Below are 21,477 nucleotides of genomic sequence, written 5' to 3'. Positions count from 1 at the left end.
TGTACATATTTCAATGAGCCCCGATAAATGCAGTTTGTACTATTTCTAAAACGCTTCTGTCACGAATCAGACCTCTGTGGCTCTCTCTGATGGCCACCGGAGGGCACCCTCACCTGAGTATTGACTTTCCCGGACTCCATTTCCCATGCACCCCGTACAGAGACTAATCACCTGCACAGGTGTTTTCCATTATCTGCTCTACTTAAGCAGCATTCACACTCATACTGATTGCGAAGTCTTGTTTTTTGCCCTGGCTGACATTTCTAAGCATTTACCTGAATATTCTGTGACTCTTCTGTGTATGACCTTGGATTGTTTGACTTCTGTTGATTCTCTGCCGCCTGCCCTTGTGACCTTGCTCTCTGGAACTTTGACTGCTTTGCTGCCTGCCCTGACTCTTGCCCGGTATCGTTTACGTTTCTGCTCTGCCTCTGATATTCCTGCCACTGTTGTTTTGAACACTGCCTGTTTGACTCTGATCTTGATTATTAAAGTGTATCTGCAAATGGATCCACATGCTTCTGACCCCTCATTACAGCTTCTTTATAAAGAACATTGTTTTCTCAATACTTTACCTATACCGCTGTGAAGGAAAGAGCGCACAATCGATCATCGATATCAACCTATTCAGCACCTCCATCATGGACAGCACCTGCTAAGGTCGAACTTAAGAAGGTTTACCTTAAGCAACATCCTAAGGTATAGTTCGGAGAACACACGTAGGAAATGTATACCTGCAGTTAAGGTGTACCTTTTGAGTCTTCGTAGCGCGTTAAGAGACAACGTTATCGGAGAACGCAGCCCTGTACTTTAGGGGTTGTTTTGAATTGTATTGCACATTATGCTGTGTTTTTTTTACATAGCAAAACAACTCAATAAGGGCTTACCTTGTCGGCAAGGTAGTAAAAGTAAAATTAGTGCTGCAAAATCAAACAGAAAACATATATATAGATTATAGATGATATTATCAAAAGCCTCAAATTCGCATTGCAAGTCAACGTAATTTAAATTATGCTTTCTTAAATTAAATAAAGAAACTGATTTACATGAGATCCAGTTTAGATTTTGTGGCATCATGTTGATATGTTTGAAAACAAGGAATAAACCTTACTATTTATAAAGCTTTATCTCTGAAGAATAAATATTAGCTTGTCACTGATTGTGTCCAGCTCTAAACCAAACAAGTCTAATTGGCCCCAAATCAAAATGTGTGATATAATTCGACATGTTCTGAGGAAAAGTTAGTAGTTGCTGATCTTGTTTTGGCCTAAAGATGCTAATTATTACCTTTACACATTTACAGCAAGTATAGTTTTCCAATCTTTGATTGGTCATGCAACCATTCCTACTCGAGCAGGAACCGAACTGGGTCTCCGGCGTGGTAGACGAGCGCACTAACAAGGACACTAAAGACCGCAGCCTCTTGAGCCCTGGGGAGTGAGGTTTACATGCACCGCTCTAACAGGCATATGTCCGTTACAGTAGTTCATTTGAAATGTATTTTGACCCATAAACCTGAAATGTTATGTTCTTGAGGATTCTTCATCTGTATGTTTTGATCATATACCAATTTAAAGATTTACTGCTTTGGATTGATGAAAATCAAAGCAGAATTCACTTTCTTATTCAGACATGGGATTTGCTGTTGCCAGCTGCAATAAACTGCTCTGATTACAATTCAGAAGAAAGTATTAGCCTGTGAGTGTTTTATCTACTTCTACTAAGAATACTATACTATATAACATACAAAAGTCATAGATGTTTCACAAAAACTTTTTTTAGATGGTTATTTGTATCTTTTTCCATTGTGCCAATAGGAGATTCCAAAAATCCTTTAGCAAATATTGTGCATTTGTGATAAATCAGTCACTGCATCTGACATTGAATACTTCCCTAATCTCTTCTTAATATGTGAAAAACAGTATGCCAGACTATGTCCAAATGCACAGTATTCGAAAAACAGTAGACTAAATGTGCCCAAATGACCTACTACTTCCGCCGAGATTCTGAAGAGGACATTCAATGGACACTTTACTATCCCATGATGCCACAAGAGAGGATTTATGAATGGCAGTGAAGCAATCACAACTGACACTGAATAACAACTTCATGAATTTTAATAAATATATTGAAAAATAATTACACGTCACTATCTCACCGAACTTTTTTTTAAAGGTGCAGCGCATCTCCCTAGCCTTACACTGGAGTTGGTTCACCCTCCGCCTGTGCCGACACAGCACTAAACAAAGCTAATGAATTCAAAACTATTACAAAAGAACATTGTCTGCAAACAAAGATATAACGTGTTTTTCTGTTCACTGTGATTCTGCTTTTTATTTGGGTTAAGGCCCGGACACACCAAGCCAACGGTCGGCCAACCCAATTTTTTGTGTAAAATGCACCCGACAACACAGTCAGCTTTCATCACTTCTAGTACTTTTACATCTGCTCCCTCCATACATCTTTCTTAACCAGTCACCCAAAGCTCTGTTATTTGTATGCAAGCGATCCATGCTGTTAAAGGGGCATTATGCAAGTCTGAGTGTTTTTTCTCTACGAGCTCCCCCTAGTGTCTGGTAGTATGCTTTCAAACACTCTGTCGTAAAAACGAACTGTTGTCCCTCCCCCCTCGCCACGAGCAACCCAGCTGATCAGCTGTCAACCTAGCTGAGCAGAGGAACCGGCTATTTCAAAACCAGTTATGTCTACCGAGGCAAGTAAAGCAATACTTTCTTTCCAACTGATGGCGATTTTTTTATTTATTGTGTTGTCATGCATACTAGTATTTTTACCGGGAACGAACGATATGAACGAGGCGAACTACTGCTTTCGTGTTTGTTTGTTTGTTTGTTTGTTTTTGGGAGAATGGGCATGAGCATAAAAAAATATATATATATCGGAGGCTAATATTTGTCTAAAGTTATATTAGCAAGGTCTATAAGTTCATCTGGTAGAATGATGGTTTACATTTGCTTGTCTAAGAAAACATCAGAACGTTTTTTCTAGCTCGATCATGATATGTGCAACATTTTGCGCGTCTGATATTGCCTACTATCAGACGCGTTGACTTAATGACATAAAATAAAAGTGTAAGTTACACAAATAAAACCGACAGAGGAACTGCCAAACAACTACAGAAATCAAACGTGTTTGCTATGACAATGCTAACATCAAAGTTATCTAGCGTACTAGTAAGCCCCTAACAGACAGCGATCATAATAAAAACCTTTACAGACAATAGGAAACATCCTGAGGTCGCAATTACTTGAAATTTAAATATTAAACACAGTTTATTCCAAAGATACTTAAAGTCCATCTTTCAAGTTGAAGATCCCTGTGAATGAACGTGTAGATAAATAGTGTAGGAACTCGATTTGCGTGAAGAAATTAATCATAAATGTGCATGAAAAAAGTTTTTAAAAAGAAAGTGTGAGTAAAATTACTTCCGCTGTCAAAAACGCTCTGATCGGAAGTGACGCAACGGCCGGTAAATCTCATCTCTTCGTAATGGAGTCAGACAGTGAAGAGGTTGCAGTAGGGGTTAATGTAAACTCTTACGATGGGCCATTGCCGTATAATTATGAGCCACCTAGGCAAGAGAGGGGTCAGGCAGAGTTAAGGGGAAGGGTAAATGGACAGAGGAGAGAGATAGAGTTGTGGTGTGAGGAGAATCGGTGGAGAATTGGGCAGGTGTCTTGGTGAGTGACCACAGGCTATAGCTAATTGTGGCTAACGTTGTCTCCATGTTTATCACATTGCATCTTTAATAAATCATATTTTGCAATATTGCTGTCGACTTTGTTGTTTTTCAAGCATCCATGTAGATTGTCACCATATGCAACATGTGTCTTAAAATGTTGAGTTTAGATCCCAGATTCTAATGAATGCTGTAGGCTATAACGTTAGCTTACATCTGTGACGGTCAGCTAGTCTGGACAGGGATGGAAAAGCTGTGCATTTCTGCACAACATAGTTTATCGTGAAATTTTGTAGAAATTGCTAGCTGATTTTTTTAATCAGTAGCTGCTTTCAGACCTAGGTGTCCGCATGTTCTGCTTCTGCAGATGTCAAGCGTTTGGGCCGTATATCTGAACAACATAACCGGCCAGCTGGAATTCCGAACTTAGCCGGCTGTTATACTATTCCCCTCCTAGTATTTCCGACGGACATTATGTAAATGAGCTCGCATGTACTGCGGAGTACATGTATGAAAGCAGTTAGTGTTCCGGTTAGGACGGGAATATGCTGTTCATGTAAATATAGTCATTGTTACAAGGATATTTTATTGTCACGTGGAGGGATACTGGGTGTAAGGCATGCAGATAAATGCATCTAATTGACAGCCTATACTGTGCATAAATGTGTGTGTGTGTGTGGGGGGGGGTCGTCTTTTTACAGTGCATATTTACATAAGCTTTAGGAAGTAAGTAGGTAGTCTACATGTCGTTTCTTACAAGGTCTTACACCAACCACTAGAGCTACAAGGAGGGAAGGAGAGTGAGTTTATCTTAGCACATTTTGTTTAACAGGTGCTTGTGTGGTAGATGTGAGGCTATGCCATCAGCAGTGGAGAGTGTGTGCTGTAGGGAGGTCGACGCCTATTGGACCCTTGTCCAAACCCTAGATCCCCCAGAAGACATTACCTGCCTCACACTCCATCCAGGGTTTGAAGCATCCTGTCTGAATCCTTTTGTGCTGCAGATAGCATACATGAACTTCAGACAGGAGCATGGCCCTCTCCAAGCCAGCAGACCAGAGTATGTTTTGAGCAAAAATTATTTCACACTGCAATTTAAAGAACCAGCTTTTCTACACCAAAATAGTAAATCCTGTTAAGCAGGTTTTTAAACTCAGTGGTTTCCATATACTTACTATAAAAACAATTTTGGTGTTGTGTAGTACAGTAGAATATCAGCCAACAGGACATGCAATATTTACCATTGGAATTGTTTATTATGAAACCATGGTATGATCAAAATGTAATTATGTCCCAATCTCCACCACAGGCAGTTCCGATACACAGCATACAGGCAGGTTGTCCGCTGGGCGTACGGAATACTAGGCAGGGACATTAGGAAAGCCATACCTTCGTGTGTTGTGTCAGCAATAAGGAGGCAGTTTGCAGAGGAGGGACAAACATACAAAGGTTTCCAGTGGCCCCGCTTGGAAGATGATTAATAAATCCATAGTGAAACAAACTCAACTGGTAAAATTGATCTTTTATTAGATGTTAAAGCGTGAGTGTTGTGCGAGATGGAGGCTGACTGCCTCATCCTTGGCAACCTTCTGGAGGGAAGTGGTGAGGGGGGGCGGGGCAGCAGAGGACAAGACAGCACTGCTTTCTTGTAGGGCCTGTGGTGACTTTGAGTATTCCTCTACCAGAGAGACCATAAGATTTGTTGCGTATCCTTGAGGAGAGAAATGTTTAGAACACATTTAGTAACATGGTTGACCCACATAAAAAAGATATTGAAAAACTAAGTGAATCTACTAACCGTAAGATGGTTTCTCCTTGATGGGGTGGACTACCCAGCCACCTTTCCGAAACCGTGGGTAGCGAACGGCGTAGCGTGCCTCACCCTCACTGGTTCGAGCTACATCTCTGTTGCCATTACTATTGTAATGTAGGGCCGCCAAGAGAAGTCTGTAGGAGATAAGTAGATAGAACATTAGGTCTCCAAAGCTAACCCAATGCAGTGAAATGCAACAGAAATACATGACATTAATGTTTTCAGTTCAAATGGGTCTAAGACAATGACTCATCTTTGCAATTTTTTTTGTTGTTGCAAATAATATGTAATGCAGTTATCAATCAATAACATTTTGGTCTGCTATACAAGACTGCATTAGTTTTTAGTCATATTCATTCTGTCATCATCCTGCTACAAAAGTATTGCAATATCCTGAAACTGAAAATAAATGCCTAATTTTATTAGTATTGATACTTTTGAGTGATAACACTACCTGCTGTACATCCCAAGAAAAGAAAAGCCAGTGTGTTTGGGCGCAAAGTGCAGAATGAGGGAATGGTAGGCCTCCAGGGAGAATGTCTGATGCTGAGGTGACAATTGTCGAATATCCTTTACCAGTGCTTTCCTGGCAGCTACACTCTCCAGTTTAGTGGCTGCTGGTGATCCTGAATAAAACATATTATGTCATATAGTCTGTCGCATTTCATAACACAAGTAATTATTAGTACACATGGGGTTACGTATTGATAAAACCAAACTAAACTTGACAAACTAAACATTTGACATCTTTTAACATAGGCTACTATGTTGTACCTGGTTCCAGCCACTCCTTGTTTCTTGCCTCTCCTTCCAACGGTGGATGTGCGCAGCTGGTAAATGCAGGAGTGCTGTGTTCATGTATGTCCTGTACATGATTTATCATACTCTGCCATTTTGCCTGCATCTCATCTGGATCTCCTGTAGGAGTGGAAGCTGCGGTCCAGTACAGATGGTTGATAATGGCTGGCCTCCACAGCTTCAGATCCTCACAGTCCCTCTCTTTTGCAGCAGCATCCAGTGCTTTCTGTACGCCTGTTCCAGAGCAGACAAACAGAGCAGAGCAAACTAATTATTAGGAAAGTGAATTTAACTACAAAAAACAAGTCTATTATATAGAACTACCAACATCACAATACATACTTTTCCCAATATGCCAGACATCAAAGAAATGCCTTGTTCCTTCTGAACACATTTTCTCACGTACCCACTTGGCCACCTAAAACAAATAAGACACAAATTGATTTTATAGAATTTAGAACTTATTTTGAGTGATACTGTGCATGTCAATATGCTGTTCAGCTTTAGATCTCTCCTAGCATCATTACCTGCCGATTTCTGTCTGTTATCAGAGCAGACACTTGCATGTCTTGGTCCATCAGGAACTGCATACTCCGCTTTAGACCCTCTAGCTCACACCAAGAGCTGCTTGGGACTTCTGAGCTCTGTAAAACCAACGGATTATTAACAGTAACAGTAATATCAGTAACTAAATCAGACGCAAGATTTTTATGTGACATCAACTTACTTGGACAAGTTGAACATCCAAAACTTTGTTAATTCGATCCTCAATCAAGGAGTAGCTACCATATTTGGCACAGTGTCCAGGAGAATCTGATCTAAGAACGTCAAAAACAGTTACATTTAGAGGTTAATGCAAAAATACACTGACCTGTTCTACATCAGTGACGTGAGCTTGACCATTCTACCTGCAGTCACCAGACAGGATCAATCCACCCCCAGTCTCCTTCAACTCCCTGATGATCCCCTTCTGCTCATTCCTCCAGGCCTGCACGATGGTAGGGATAGTGTAATAGCGCTGATGGCGGAAAAAAGTGCCGGGACTTATGCACTGCAGTCCAAACAGCTTCAGCATCCTGATTGTCTGAGTAGCCATGCAACCTGAGAAGTGGATGGCACCGCTGAGTAAAAGGTTGCAGGCAGGCATGTTTCGATGCACCTTCTCTTGGTTTTGCCAGTAACGCTCATAACCACAAGTTCCGCAGGCCTGAAAGATGAGAGAAGATTCAAGACTCAAGCAGCTTTAAGATGAGGCAGTGAAATACCTGTATAGTTAAGACACAAATAATGAATATACATACTGTACATTCACAGACTATAATTCAGCTCCTCACAGACAGTTGACAAATAAGACATTACCTGCTTGACTTTTATGAAGGTTCCTTCCGGGTGCATTATGTGTCCCTGGGTTTCCCCACAGCATGCAGGACAAACCGTGAACAAAGACAGCAACTGCCTCTGGCAAACAATGAACTTGTCAACAGCACTGAAAACAAGAAAAGGAAAAAACACATTAATTCTGACTATGACATTTTTTGATACACAATCAGACATTTTCCATTAATAAAAAGGTTTTTACTTTGGGTCACTGAGAGATTCCAGCTCTTCTGGTTCCTCCTCAGAGGACTCGCTCAACATCTCCTCCCCGGGACTCCATGACATATCACCAGAATGGTTGATGATATCAGAAAATGACCATTCATCATCACTTTGTTCAGGACTGGCCAGTGGAGTTGATCTGCGATGCTCAAACCTTTCGGTTTGAGTCCCCACATCCACCATCTGAGGCTTTACCTGAACAGCTTAGATGAAAGAGATTCATCTTAATAATTGTTCACCATTGTACATTCATTGGCAACAACACATGCACTAATCTAATGCATCCCAGTACAAAATATATTTTTCTAACATTATGAAGTTCATAATTTTTAATGTTTACTGTCTGAAAAGTGTAAATTACAAAATAGTAACCATGGAGATCATGAAAAATTTTGACATGTAATCCTTATTTGTGATTGTATATGGCATGTATGGTGAATGCTAGATATAAGCTAACTACCTAATGAACGATGTAAACATCTTATGTTGCACTGTGATCCACGATGGACCACTACTGGCTCAGGGTCCGTTGTAGAGATGTCTCCATCTACATCATCTTCAGGATCTGAAGTGGCAGTTGCACCCGCCCCGTCTTTGCTGGCAGCACTCTCTCCCAAAATCTGAAAACAAAATCACAACTTTAAACTTTAAAAAAATGTAGTCCTTTCATGAAAATACCCCATTCATGCATTATTTAAAAGACTGCTAATCTTTTCAAAATCTTTTCAAAGTTGTCCCGAGCTGCATTCCCTCGCATGTGCCCTGTTGATACCAGCTTCACAGAGAGAGAGCCCCGGTCGCGCGCGCGCGCGCACTCTCTCTCTTCGGATGCCAGGCGAAAGTGTAAAGCATTACTTGGATGCGTTTTGGAGACGGTGAAGTCTTGTTTACAGAGTGCGCGCGCGCGACAGGGGCTCTCTCTCTCTCTGCTCGAAACATGCACACTGTCACAAGCCAAGCGCAGCAGTTCATCTATTACTCACCGATCAAATAAAGCTTTGGCGGGACAAAAATTCACTTTGGCGGGCGCTAAACCAAGTTCAATGCAGGAAAATGTATGCGTGAATTTAACCGAGTAGTAGGCTAACGTTACATGAACCTGCATGCACTGCTGCAAATGCGACCACATAAAATTTTGACTCTCACATTCTCAGAAAATGGTCGCAGTCTGGAAGCCCGTCTTATTAGTTCAATAAAATAAGTGTCAGGAGGCTCATGTGCAGCCTCACGGGGTGTAACAGGAGTAAGCTAACGTTAACAGCTAGGCGGGCTTTCGTGCCTTCATGGTGCTAACGTTAACTTCTCAAACTAAGTCATGCCAAGACTAATCCATTATAACATCAAGAAAAATACATTTGCAGAAATTACATGCAGAGCTACATTTCGATGCAACAATTTGTATAAAGTATTATAAGACTTACTGTGCAAAGCTCCCGTTTTCGGCGCGCAGATTCTCTGCTAGTGCTAACGGACTCTTCACTCCCGCCAGATTTTGCTGGTGGACTTGCATGCACCGATGGGACAGCTCCATTTGCCAGCCTAACCCACTCTCTTCGTCGAAATCCCATGCGAAATTCCATAAGATCTCCTTGGTTGTAGTTGTCCGGTGTGAAGTGTTTTTCGCATACCACCGTGTGTCTTGTCACCGAGGAGGCAGCGAAATGGCCTCTCTTTGCCTGGACGAAACGTATCCAAGCACGGAAATCTTTGTGTTTCTTGTTTGGAAATCGGTGGACCCGATGGCCAGACAAGTTGGAGTTGTTGCATCCAAAACAAACACAAGAATTCACCATTGTGACAACTCAAACGTACTATATAATAACGATAACGACAAGCTCTCTTTTCTATTACCACCTCTCAGACTACGTAAACCCACACTGAGAACCAGGGTCCAGGGCAGCGCCCCCGCCTTTGTTTGCCTGTCCTTACGTCATATGACGCGTTCTCTGGAAAAGGGCGGTTTTTTGAAGCCTAGCTTAGAATAGGTACACTTTTTTCTTAATTTCTGCCCGTGGGTCTTATAAAACATATGTATTCTTATGTATGTCTTTTTGAATTGACATTTTCATACAAGATTCTGTATAAATTAAGTTATAAAATTAAATTGAAAGATGGCCTTTAACTTACAAGTGCAACAGCAGGATCAGCATCCGTTTTGCAGGCTTCTGTTTCTCTCAGTTCTCACCATTCTGAAAAAGCCGGTCCGATATTTACTCGAGTCTGACTTCTTGCTCGGTCAGTCTCCCGTTTCCTCTTTCGTTGGTCCTCCGACAAAGATTTCCTAGCTTTCTGCTTCTTTTTTACAGGCTCAGCCTCAGCCATAACTAAATCTATCGTTGCCCTTTGCTTATAGCTAGCCCGCCGGTGCTTGAATAGGGGCGTGTACGTGTGCAGTGCCGTCAAGCAATTCGTTACATCGCGAGACCTGATATCACGCGATACTTCCTGACACCGACCCGCGTCCCAAAGTTGCAAGTGAGTTTTTTCCGCTCTCGGGCACCAGGGGGGTGCGAAACCACCACCATTCAACCCGAAATGAGTAATATAACCATTCCACTGACTCCGAAGCTGTTCAGTTAAGGTTAAAAAGTTACCTAGTGTCCCTTTAACACAAGAGGCCACAGATTTTGCCTCTGCCAAAATCTGATGCATAAGTGCCGTCCCAGTTAACTTTAGGCATTAGTGTCGCATGTTGGCCTTCGTCAATAGAGTATGCGGCCCATTAGTGAGTTGCTTTCTTTTTCCCATTGGACAGGCCAGTTGATTAGAAAATAAAGTATTTTTCATGCTGCTCTTTGGGCTCCTCTGAGGCAATGTTGTCATGTTTGCTTGGAGAAAATTTTTTTTTTTTTAAGGAAAATAAGAGAATAAAGCCTGGCCTGGAGCAGAGTGAAGTCTCAATTTTCAGCCATCTTTCTCCACCACCCCATAACTAAGAGTCTCTAAACAGAGGGTCTAGCCAGATTTCCTACAAACAAATTGTTGGAAACTGTGCAGCCCATGCAAATCTGTGCAACATGCAAGTGGTGTATTTCATGTTTCTCAGTGAAAGAAGAGTCTAGCACACACTCTGAAGTGGTGGGGCAGTGATGGTGGCTTCTTGATGGGATGGAGGGTTGCTCAAGCATTTTAAATCAGATAAGATTGCATAGTGTATTTAAAAATGTTAAGAATATGCTTTAGACAGTATGTGTAGAGTGCTTTTTGCAGTACAAATTCCTACAAAAGAAAAGCTTTACAGAAACTAAAGAATTCTTGTGTTTTATGTGTCGATAATTTGAGTGGTTCTTTTAAGTTGACCGAGGTTCTTTTGCAAGCCAAAAATGGTTATAGTATGTCATCAATGTGGAACCCCCATTTTGAAATCTTTATTTTTCTGTAAAAAAACCCCCCCCACAAAAGTCACCTCAAAATTAAAAGAAGAAAAATATAGCCTACTACAAAATGAAGCCGTTTTTGAACTTCTTTTTTTGTTTTTGTTTTTTTTCTTACCTTCCATTATTCTCATTTGTTGACACATGATCAATAATAATTACAGATTCATTATAATCATTCATTTATTTTAAGATGAACCCCATATTTCAATTTATTGTTTTGTTTGGTCTTGCTGGGGAATGAATGAAAATACCAAAAACTATTAGCGTGCATTTGACATCTATAATTTATATAGATTATGTAGCCCGATTTCATTTAAAACACACACAAAACATATAAAATACATTTATGTGGTAGGATAATCACAATATTATTCACAGCTGTATGTCACTTCCAAATACTTATGGACACCCCAACATGGATCAGAGAACTCAGAATTTGAAGCATTTAGTTGACAAGACTTCCTCCCATTGCACCTAAGATAGGGCAAAAAAAACAGCAAACAAAAATATTATTTACGAAAACGAATCCAAATGATACACTTTTGTGACGGCCGCAGCACTACAATCACATGAGCGTCACCGCGATAGAGACAATAATACAAATCTCTAGTGGTTGACTAATTCCTACCAGTTTATCATGTCTACCTATATCATCCACCCCTAATTGTCCCTTATGTATATTTTGCATATGTTTTTCACATATAGCTGAAGATTCAGTTTATGTGTGTGTTCTGAAGTCTTAAGTGACTCTAGATGAAGTGTATCTGCTGCTGTACCTGGAACGCAGGCTGCTGGTCTGAGGAGAGTAACAGTCTGGTGTGGTTGCTAAATGATGAGGGCAGGTTACAAGATCCCGCCGCCCATAATTGGCATGATGAACAAAAATAACACCAGTGTCTTTTGAAACAAAAACAACACATTTTAAATCAGTAATTTATGCCACCATACACTGTAGCTGGACTGATCTATTCAAAATATTGTGGGCATGAGGACCTTAGGGGCTAAACAAAATGCTCTACCTTTTTTGATGCTACAGTATTATCTCAGCATAGAAAATAAATGTACAGAAAGAAAAGATAGATCTTACCACAGACAATGACGCTTTGGGTATATTCACAGATTACACTTCTTACTAAAATTAGTTTGAGGAAAATGGGAACAGAGGTCAGTAATAATAACAGTAAAGACCAGTTCTAGATATGTAAAGAAAATAAAACATTAAAGAATTTTTTTGATTAATAATCAACTTCAAAATCCAGGATGAAAATTATATGTATAAAACCACTGGCTTACTTGCTGGGATACATTCATAAGAAACATCCAGGTATTTATAAGTCCCATAACAAGGATCAGAGAAAACAGAGTTCAATGCAGGAACAGTACAGCTCTTACTTCCATCACACCTGATTCATGGACAGACAATGACAAGTTACTAGGCCTACATAAGAATAGCTTTAATATACTATAGACAAAAATAATTACACTTGTAAAATTATGCATAAAATGAGATTGTAAACTTTTTTTTTTTTTTTTGGTTATCTGTTAATCCTACCGATTGGACATCGTATGGAGGGATGATTGTTGGAAGCAGTATGTATTTGAGATCTGATTAGCTGGTCTTCCACTAGCGCATGTTGTGTGATCAGTTCGCCCATAGTTGGCTTGAATGACCGTAATGAATCCCAAATCTGACACATTTAAAGAAAAAAGAAAAGAAAAAATTAACATGTGAATTGTGGTAAAGTTTAAGCACACTGTACATGGTTAAATTGCAAGTTCAAGATCCCCTCCTGATCCTGTTCTACTGTCTTGCTTCTTGTCTATCTCGTACTGTCCTATTTAGACACAAAAGGCCAAAACTATAACTTAAAAATGATTGAATTACTCACCACAGCTGAGGTACGCAGATCCTCCTTCACAGGCCTGTGTTATTTTTGCTTCTGCACCTGCAGAGAGGAAACATTCTGTTTAGGCGAAATGATATAAAATTACATGCAAAAATAAGTCTCTTTTTTATTTAAAGAGACTATAAACATTTGTCAACTGCCTTACCTTGTTGATACAGAAACAGCATCACTGAAAATCAAAATCAAATAGAAACAAATTGAAAAACTGAACATTTGAAATCATGCAAGTTGAATTGGTTCTAAATCAGTACTTACAAGTGATCCAGCTTAGCTTTTGCACCAACATGTTGATTGTCTGAACAAAAGGAAAACTGTGGAATTCTCTTAAGGAGACACATGTGCACACCGTATTTATAACAAACACCCACCCACCATCAACTGTTTACTGTAGATAACAAATGCGAAAAAATAACCACACACTCCCAGAGCTTTCCCGTCACCATGTTCTGTGCTCATCTCGGACCAGTGTTTCCCAATCCTGTTTCTGCTTTTTGTTGGAACTCTTCCTTATCAAACACATCTGATTCAACTCACCAGCTTACTTATAACAAACACCCACCCACCATCAACTGTTTACTGTAGGAAACATATGTGGAAAAAGAACCACATAAGGACATGGTGACAAACAGGTGAATCGTTTATTGTTAAAGTCTAACTGAAATCAAAATTGACCCTATTTACTTTGTTAGCGCATATTAGTCTTGTGGTGAAAAATTAATCCGTGCAAGTTAATACACAGAAAAAAATTGTTTGCCGTCGTAATCTTAAATCAAAGTCTGAAAAGTTACTTCCGGTCTGGAATGGCATTCCTTCTCTGATGATGTAGGTTTGACGGCTTGGGTTGGGAAACGCTTAACCACTCCCCTCAAACCGTTAGTCTGTTATGAGCAGAGATGGAGAGGAGGAGCGCTAGAGTAAAACCCTGCCCTCTGTTCAATATTCCTTTTCACTGGGAAATACGTCACAACACTGGAGAAAAGTCGTTTGCAACTTCCGGTTCACGCGGACTTTAACTTGATTGATTGTACTTTGCAAATGTTTTATGATTATATGGTATCTTTAGAAAATTTCCGGAAAAATTTGTTCTTGTTGTGGGATTGCCTGATCCTAGAGCTTTCCTGTCACCGTGTTCTGTGCTCATCTCGGGCATGTCCAGCAAAGTGTTTCACAATCCTGTTTCTGCAGACACACCCACGTTTTTGATGTAGGCCTATTTGTTGAACCTCTTCCTAATAAAACACATGTGATTCAACTCATCAGCTTGCTTCCTGATCACGTTAGCAGTCCGACTCGCAATGATTTTTATGCTTTTGCCTGTAAACTTCTTCATAATCTCTTTTCCTGGTCAAATAATCGCACTAGAACTACAGTATCAACAAGCTGACGCATTCTGGGATTGTTCTGTTGAAGTCGCTAAAACGCTTCTTGAGGACAGGGGATCGAGAGAGGTTTACACGCACAGCTCTTACTGGACTACATCTGTTACACTCACCCCCTTAAAGGAGTCATAACCTGCAAATTTCACTTTTCCACGAGAATCAATGTATGTTATGATTGCATAATGATTATACACTGGCCGGGAAGCCGATATTTAAAAGTGAAGCGTTTGTTTACCTCAGGGTTTGTAAAATAGCCCACGTGCACGCGCACTAAAAAACGAGATTTTGATTTCAGCCCCGTCTTGACGTCAAGACGGGGCAGGATATACCATATATGGACACCGCAGCAGGAAGCCCGCCCTTCCCCTCTCCCCCTCATATTCAGTTCAGTCGCGAAAGATGGAGAAACCGAGTGCACACGTGAGTTGCTCTGTGGTTGACTGCCAGAAACAACATGCGAATGTGTTTTCTATACCAAAAACGGACCAAACTATCAGGGACCAGTGGATAAAATTCATTTTTAATGATGCTGTCCCAGCAACACTTTCAACTGGCTTATTGTTCGGTGTCTGCGCTAAACATTTTACGCCGGAATCATTCACAAATTTGGGCCAATATCAGGCGAAGTTGGCCACGAAGCTCCGTTTGAAAAAAGGTGCCATTCCAACCATCCGGGACTTGCCTGAAATTGAAACGGTAAGACTGTTTTTATTGCTCTACTGTGTGTAACAAACAGCAGCTAACTACTAATGCGGCTATTGTATGTAACGTTAGCTTCAAGGTAAACACGGGGAATGGACTCTACGTCCACGACAGCCAAAACATCACATCAGATCTCGCGAGACAAAAATGCCTTCAGAAATAAAGGTTTTAGGAGCTCTGTTTTTATTATTTTTTCCACTTTTATTTTTTAGAAGGGCATGAAAGACTATAATACAGCAGTAGGTATCCAAATTAAGACTAGGTTATGACTCCTTTAAAGGGTAAGTTCACCCAAAAATGAAAATTCCCCCATGATTTACTCACCCTACAATACAGCAGAAGCAGCTTTGAAGAAGATGGAAACGAAACAAGAAAAGCAAAAGAAATGCTAAAGAAAACGGTTTTCTGCTTCTGCTCTTTCAGGCTGTTCTGTCGATCCTCCTTCCACAAAAGTTGTTTTCTGACACACTGATGCAGCTCATGCTCAGAAATCAAACATTGCAGCATTATAGTTTTCATTGAGATCTCTGAGTGAAAAACTAGTTCTATTTATGACAACTCTCTGAAGATTTTTAGCATGGTAATGGATTTGACAATGAAAGACCCAATGAAAGAAAATGAAACGTGCAGCTGTATTTTCTGCCCTCGCCTGTGAAAGACTCTTTCATGGAATACTCTCTCCATCTTACGTCTCCAGCCATCGTGAACGAGCCAAGAGTCAAGGCCACGGGGGCAAAACCTCCATGCCCCCCTGAGAGTCAGGGTCTGGTCTCGTCTATCCAGTGGAAGGACTTACCCGACTACTCACCTTGGAATCTTGTCTTCAGTCTGTCTTCATCTGTTGTGCCATTACTTTGTCTGCACCGCTCACCAGTCAGCACCTGCAACAATCAGAGACCTGTGAATGCTAAAGCTAAGTGCAAACGTGCTACTTTGAATTCCATACCATACTCACCTGTTTACCACACTGCTTCATTGAACTTCCTGTGAATAAAGACGCTGTTGTTTTACGTTACATCTGAGTCTTCTCCTTCTGTTATTGTGACACAGAGAGCATAATGACTTGTCCAATTTATGAAAAATCCACTTTAAGCTGTGATGTGACATTTGAACCGAGGCGTCGGAGCTTGTGTCGAGAAAAAATGGGCGTGCCAGATGAAGCCGCGATTTGAGGCTTGTGTTGTTAACGTGAAAATCACGTGACTAATGACAAACGAGGCCTCGGTTTGTGTGGATACGTCATCGGTTCGGTCCGAGTGTCGCTTCCGGATAAAAGGCGGTTCGAAACTCGCGCCACCTTGTGGGTGTTGTCAGCAGTAGTAGAAACAGAGGCACGTTCAAGTTCAAAACGGTGCGCAACGTTTTGCTACGGTTTCCGGTGTGGTGAACAATCGAGTCCGGTTGAAGAGATGAGCCTGAGCTTAGGACCCAAGCAATCCGATTGGTTCAAAGCACGTTTTATGGGTAATCACTTTAGTGCCTGGTTACAAATAATACAAAATCACTTTATTATAGAAGTTTGTACTACGTTATAACGAGTCATTAATGTATTTTAACTTATGTTTAATATACTAGTATTTAACCGAAGCTTTAGATTGTGAAATTAAACATTTCTCATAGTTTGTGTGTTTTTTATAATAAATAAACAACATATTTGAGCTTCAAACAACTACATTCTCGACTGAGAAACTCTTAAAACTACATTTCGTGACACAATAACAGTCGTATTTTTAAATTTCGCGGTCTTTCTCCTCTGCTATTGACGCAGCTCGGACTCATCTCTTCAACCGGACTCGATTGTTCACCACACCGGGTTGAACGTCATGTTTCCTGGAAACGGCGTGCACCGGTGTGCAACGGGGTTTGAGATACGTTTTCTCTTGTTTGGTGGGTGTGTCAGAACTGCAGTCCAATCAGCAACAACATAAAGCACGCGGTATTAAAGTGAAGTGGCACAATGGGTTCAAGGAAAGTAGCCTAATTTACAAATGTTTTCGATGCACCTCGGTATACGCAACAACTGAGGATATTAGAAGACATGTTTGTCGTAAGTTTTATTGTAAAAATATAGGATATCAACATAATGATGTAGTTGTTTATATTTTTAGCTTCATTGCAAGTGTATGGCATTTGGTATAGAAATAAACAATGGTAATTAAGTGCTTTTCCTAAAAATGAGAAAGAAAATACAGGGTATTAAAACAGTATGAACTACAAATAAAGTCAGTATGTGAGGCTAAATAGATGTGTTTTAGTCTGAATTAGGTAAGATGTGTGCTTCCATATCAGTTTCAGCAATCCCTTCACTCGATTGGGATGTTCTCTTTTGTTCTGGGCGGCAAGTGCAGTAACTGTAACATCGGGCATATTTTGTAGTATTAAACACATATTTATACCGACTTCATCAGGCTCAGAAAATTCTTCACAAAGAACACAAAGAATGGCCTTCTCAGCTGCCATAGTTGCAACTCTTGCGTCATCAGAACAGTGTGTTCAATGCATCACCGTTTCCGTTTTAAAAACGTTGTGCAACGTTTTGCGGGGCTGAACGCAGCCCAGTTGTAGTGGTGTCAGAGAGTTAGATAACTATCATTGTCGTTATTGTGTCATATATGTGTTAGGGCTGTATATTATTACATTATCAGGTTAGAATAGTTATAGTATATTGTTATTATTAATTATTGTAGCTAAATTTTAGTCTTGTTAAGTTGTTATAGATACGATTATTTGGATTGCTCTGGATTTTTGGATCTGGACTGGACTGGTTTTTTATTTGGATTGCCCTTTTGGATTTGTTTGCTTTTTGTGACCTCTTCCTTTTTCCTGGTAATGGAGCCAGCAAGAAAGAGGGAATCCTCCCCTGTCTGGGCTCAACAGAAGCATCAGTATCCTCATTTATACCAGCTGGCACTGGCATTTTTATGTTCCCCTGCATCCTCTGTTCCTTGTGAAAGGATCTTTTCCAAGGCTGGAGAGATTTTGTCCGAGAAAAGGAATCGTCTAAACCCCAACACACTTGAAATAATTCTGTTTCTCAATAAAAATCTATTGTAATCCTTCCTTCCAGACTATTCTGTTGCAGTTTACTTTATTACACTCCCTCCAACATTAAGCACTTAACGTTAAGTAACGTTAGGCACTGCACTCAACACAGTATCACTGTTGTTGTTCACACTGTCACTATCCAAACTGCACAAGTAAATTCAGACAGAGAAAGATACATATTTTATATTATACACATGGACAAATGTCTGCTAATGTCTTTTTATTATTGCAAATGAAAGGTTACAGACATTAAAGGAGAACTCCGGTCAATTTTAACAATTTGGAGTGCTGTCAATACAGAGAACAACGACAAAAATCGGTGTTGCCTACACCGTGTTATCCTCTTTTTAAAATTTGCACCCTGTTGACTTCAATGGGGCAAGTTTTAAACCTGCTTTTAGCCTCTTAACATCCTTGATGTGTCATTACAAGTGCACAGGTCATGTGAGTGATTCCTTCAGAGTGAACACGAGTGAATCTGACTGCAGTAGATGTGAAAGAAATGGATAAAAATTATGTTATTTAAGCCAGCGCAAATACCTGTATTTACATCCTGTTTTCGGTTGAAGTCCAAAGTAGTCGATTGCCGAGTTCACGCGCATAGGTTTAGTTACCTATGATCACGCGCGTGAACTCGGCAATCGACTACTTTGGACTTCAACCGAAAACAGGATGTAAATACAGGTATTTGCGCTGGCTTAAATAACATAATTTTTATCCATTTCTTTCACATCTACTGCAGTCAGATTCACTCGTGTTCACTCTGAAGGAATCACTCACATGACCAGTGCACTTGTAATGACACATCAAGGATGCTAAGAGGCTAAAAGCAGGTTTAAACATTGCCCCATTGAAGTCAACAGGGTGCAAATTTTAAAAAGAGGATAACACGGTGTAGGCAACACCGATTTTTGTCATTGTTCTCTGTATTGACAGCACTCCAAATTGACAAAAAAATGAGCTCAATGTTAAAATTGACCGGAGTTCTCCTTTAACAGTGAGTACAAAATAAATAAATAAATAATTTTATTTATAAAAATATTTTTATAATTTTTTATAAAAAATATGGTTCAGAATGAATTAATTTGTCTGCTATTTCTTTGCACAGTAGCTAGGTTTCACTAGTGAGCAATGCTGAATGAAGCTTCGAGTAACGTTAATGAACCTTTGGCTGAAGCAATGGGCTGCGAGGTCTCAGTGGTAGGGAGCCTCATTTTGCCATCAGTGACCTCCCTTGTCCCGTTTTTTGACTAGCCTACTACGCTGATCTAAGGATGGGCAAATGAAGCCTCATGAAGCACTGAGGCTTTCCCTTGATTTTTCCGGGAAAAGATTCGAAGCATCATAAGTGTCGAAAACAGCGCCATCTTGTGGCAGGTCAAATTTATAGTAGCCATAAACCCGAGTGCGCAGCGTCGTTGTTTTATCTATTGAGCACAAATAAAAGCCTGACAACGCTATATGTTCAGGTTTCTGATAATATGATTCACATATTAAAGTGAGGCAATAAATTAAATGTAACAATTATATTAATACTAATTACTAAAATGCTAGTAAATGTACTTAAACTTCCAAAAACATAGAGTAGTGGTCTGTCTGGATACAAACATTCCGACACGGAAAGTGAAGCATTCACGTGACTGGAAAGAAAGTGAGGCTACGTTTTTCGTTGATCACGTGAAAACAATATGCGCTCCGGCACGAGCTTCATGGGAAATTGCGCTGCGTAGCCTACTCGATACGCGCTATGAAGCTTCAGTGTCATATGTAACATCACTTTTTTAAATCATTCTTTTGGGACAAATCATTGTTTGATTTGCGAACATAATCCTCTGCCGTCTGGTCGCTTCCGCTTCAAGCCGGACTCGTCTCGCGCTAACGGTAATTCCCTTTCACTGTCCACGTTTTGATTTCGGCAAATCAATTTTGGCGAATGCAAACAACGTGATTATTGTTCATGAGTCCAACATCCAGCCACGCAAGAAAACATGTAATCTACCTGAGGGAATAATATGCTCAAAAAACATGTCTGATTATTATTAATATTTAAAACTGTCACTTTTGATTAATGTAATGCATCCTTGCTGAATAAAAGTAGGCAAAATACTTTCTTAAAAAATAATCTTACTAACCCCAAACTTTTGAACTATAGGCCTAGTGTATAATGTTAAAAAAGCTTTCTATTTTAGATAAATGCTGTTATTTTGAACTATGGTTTGTTTGTAATGTGACATTTTTTTATGTATGACATTAAAATTATTTTTAGAATTAAATTGTACATAAATAGGTTAAGCAATGCAAATGTATTTATGTCTGATAACCTTTTAAACACATACTTAACTGCAGACACTGAAATGACGTACACTGTGTGATACAGTACAAATATTTTGAGTGTCCCTCGTTTTCCTATAAAGAACCACGATTGTCCCGCATTTTCCTTTTGTGAAGTTGGCAACCCTACAACACACCAAAAGTGACATTTCACTGGAAGTTTTCCTGGCTTATATTATTGCGGAAGTTCTTCACAACGTTCTGTGCATATGGTCGATTGAAGATGAAAAACGCTTTCAAAATTTCTAAATATACTTTCAAAGATTCTTTAATAAATGAATACTTTGTTTGGTTATGTTATAGCACATTAACCAAGTGAAGTGAAGGCCAAGTATGGCAAACCATCCAAGTTAGTGCACACACATTAGGAGCAGTGTGTAGTGAACACACAAACTGCAAACCGTGGACACACACCTGGAGCAGTGGGCAGACATTCACTGCGGCACCTGGGGAGCGATTGGGGGTTAAGTTTCTTGCTCAAGGGCACCTCAGTCGTTTCCTGACGGTATTGGGAACTGAACCCTTGACCTTCAGGTTACAAGTCCTAACCAAGTCCTCTAATCATTAGGCCACGACTGCCCCCGTCAACAAATTATTATATATATAACAGATTTGATAAGAATTGCTGTAGTATCTATCTACTGTTGTTTCATACAGTACAGTCATTTCTTTTGCGGATGTTTCTTGGAAGCGGCCAACGTTTTAGAGCTGATGAAGTGATCTTCCAGTGGAGCATGCCGTGTGATCAGTTGTTGGCCCATAGTTAACACATGAAACAACTAGAATGTAGATTTATTCACCACAACCGAGCTGAACAGAGCCTCCTTCA

At 40.1% G+C, this 21,477-nt stretch overlaps 2 protein-coding genes across 2 annotated transcripts; both read right to left on the bottom strand.

The window, feature by feature from the left end:
* Positions 1-4,897: 4,897 nt before the first annotated feature.
* LOC307146280 (uncharacterized protein) lies at positions 4,898-9,700 on the bottom strand (the record flags this gene model as incomplete). The annotated part of the gene is made up of 11 exons (XM_079850179.1): positions 4,898-5,408; positions 5,496-5,644; positions 5,965-6,136; positions 6,285-6,726; positions 6,836-6,952; positions 7,036-7,126; positions 7,217-7,515; positions 7,668-7,794; positions 7,888-8,110; positions 8,368-8,527; positions 9,329-9,700. The coding sequence occupies 8 exons, from the start codon at positions 9,698-9,700 to the stop codon at positions 6,619-6,621; spliced, it is 1,497 nt and encodes a 498-aa protein (XP_079706305.1). The 3' UTR covers positions 4,898-5,408; positions 5,496-5,644; positions 5,965-6,136; positions 6,285-6,618.
* A 1,552-nt stretch (positions 9,701-11,252) lies between these two features.
* On the bottom strand, positions 11,253-13,748 carry LOC307145246 (L-rhamnose-binding lectin CSL3-like). The gene is made up of 8 exons (XM_079848215.1): positions 13,447-13,748; positions 13,337-13,360; positions 13,174-13,230; positions 12,837-12,972; positions 12,578-12,687; positions 12,372-12,416; positions 12,061-12,181; positions 11,253-11,758 (listed from the first exon to the last, which is right to left on the bottom strand). Exons 1-8 carry the CDS (start codon positions 13,475-13,477, stop codon positions 11,653-11,655), a joined length of 630 nt encoding a protein of 209 aa, XP_079704341.1. The 5' UTR covers positions 13,478-13,748; the 3' UTR covers positions 11,253-11,652.
* Positions 13,749-21,477: the final 7,729 nt, after the last annotated feature.

Source organism: Squalius cephalus, assembly GCF_949319135.1.
Source record: "Squalius cephalus genome assembly, chromosome: 18".
In the NCBI taxonomy this organism is placed as follows: domain Eukaryota; kingdom Metazoa; phylum Chordata; class Actinopteri; order Cypriniformes; family Leuciscidae; genus Squalius; species Squalius cephalus.
The sequence above is the reverse complement of the archived record's forward strand: the minus strand, read 5'-3'. Positions and strand labels throughout refer to the sequence as shown.

Bases quoted from the DNA above. Each gene is read 5' to 3' on its own strand.
- LOC307145246 (XM_079848215.1), bottom strand. From the start codon at position 13,477: ATGTTGGTGCAAAAGCTAAGCTGGATCACTT. The intron at 12,688-12,836 runs GTAGGATTAACA...TCCATGAATCAG, and splicing joins CTCCATACGATGTCCAATCG to GTGTGATGGAAGTAAGAGCT. The intron at 12,417-12,577 runs GTAAGCCAGTGG...AACTAATTTTAG, and splicing joins TTATGAATGTATCCCAGCAA to TAAGAAGTGTAATCTGTGAA.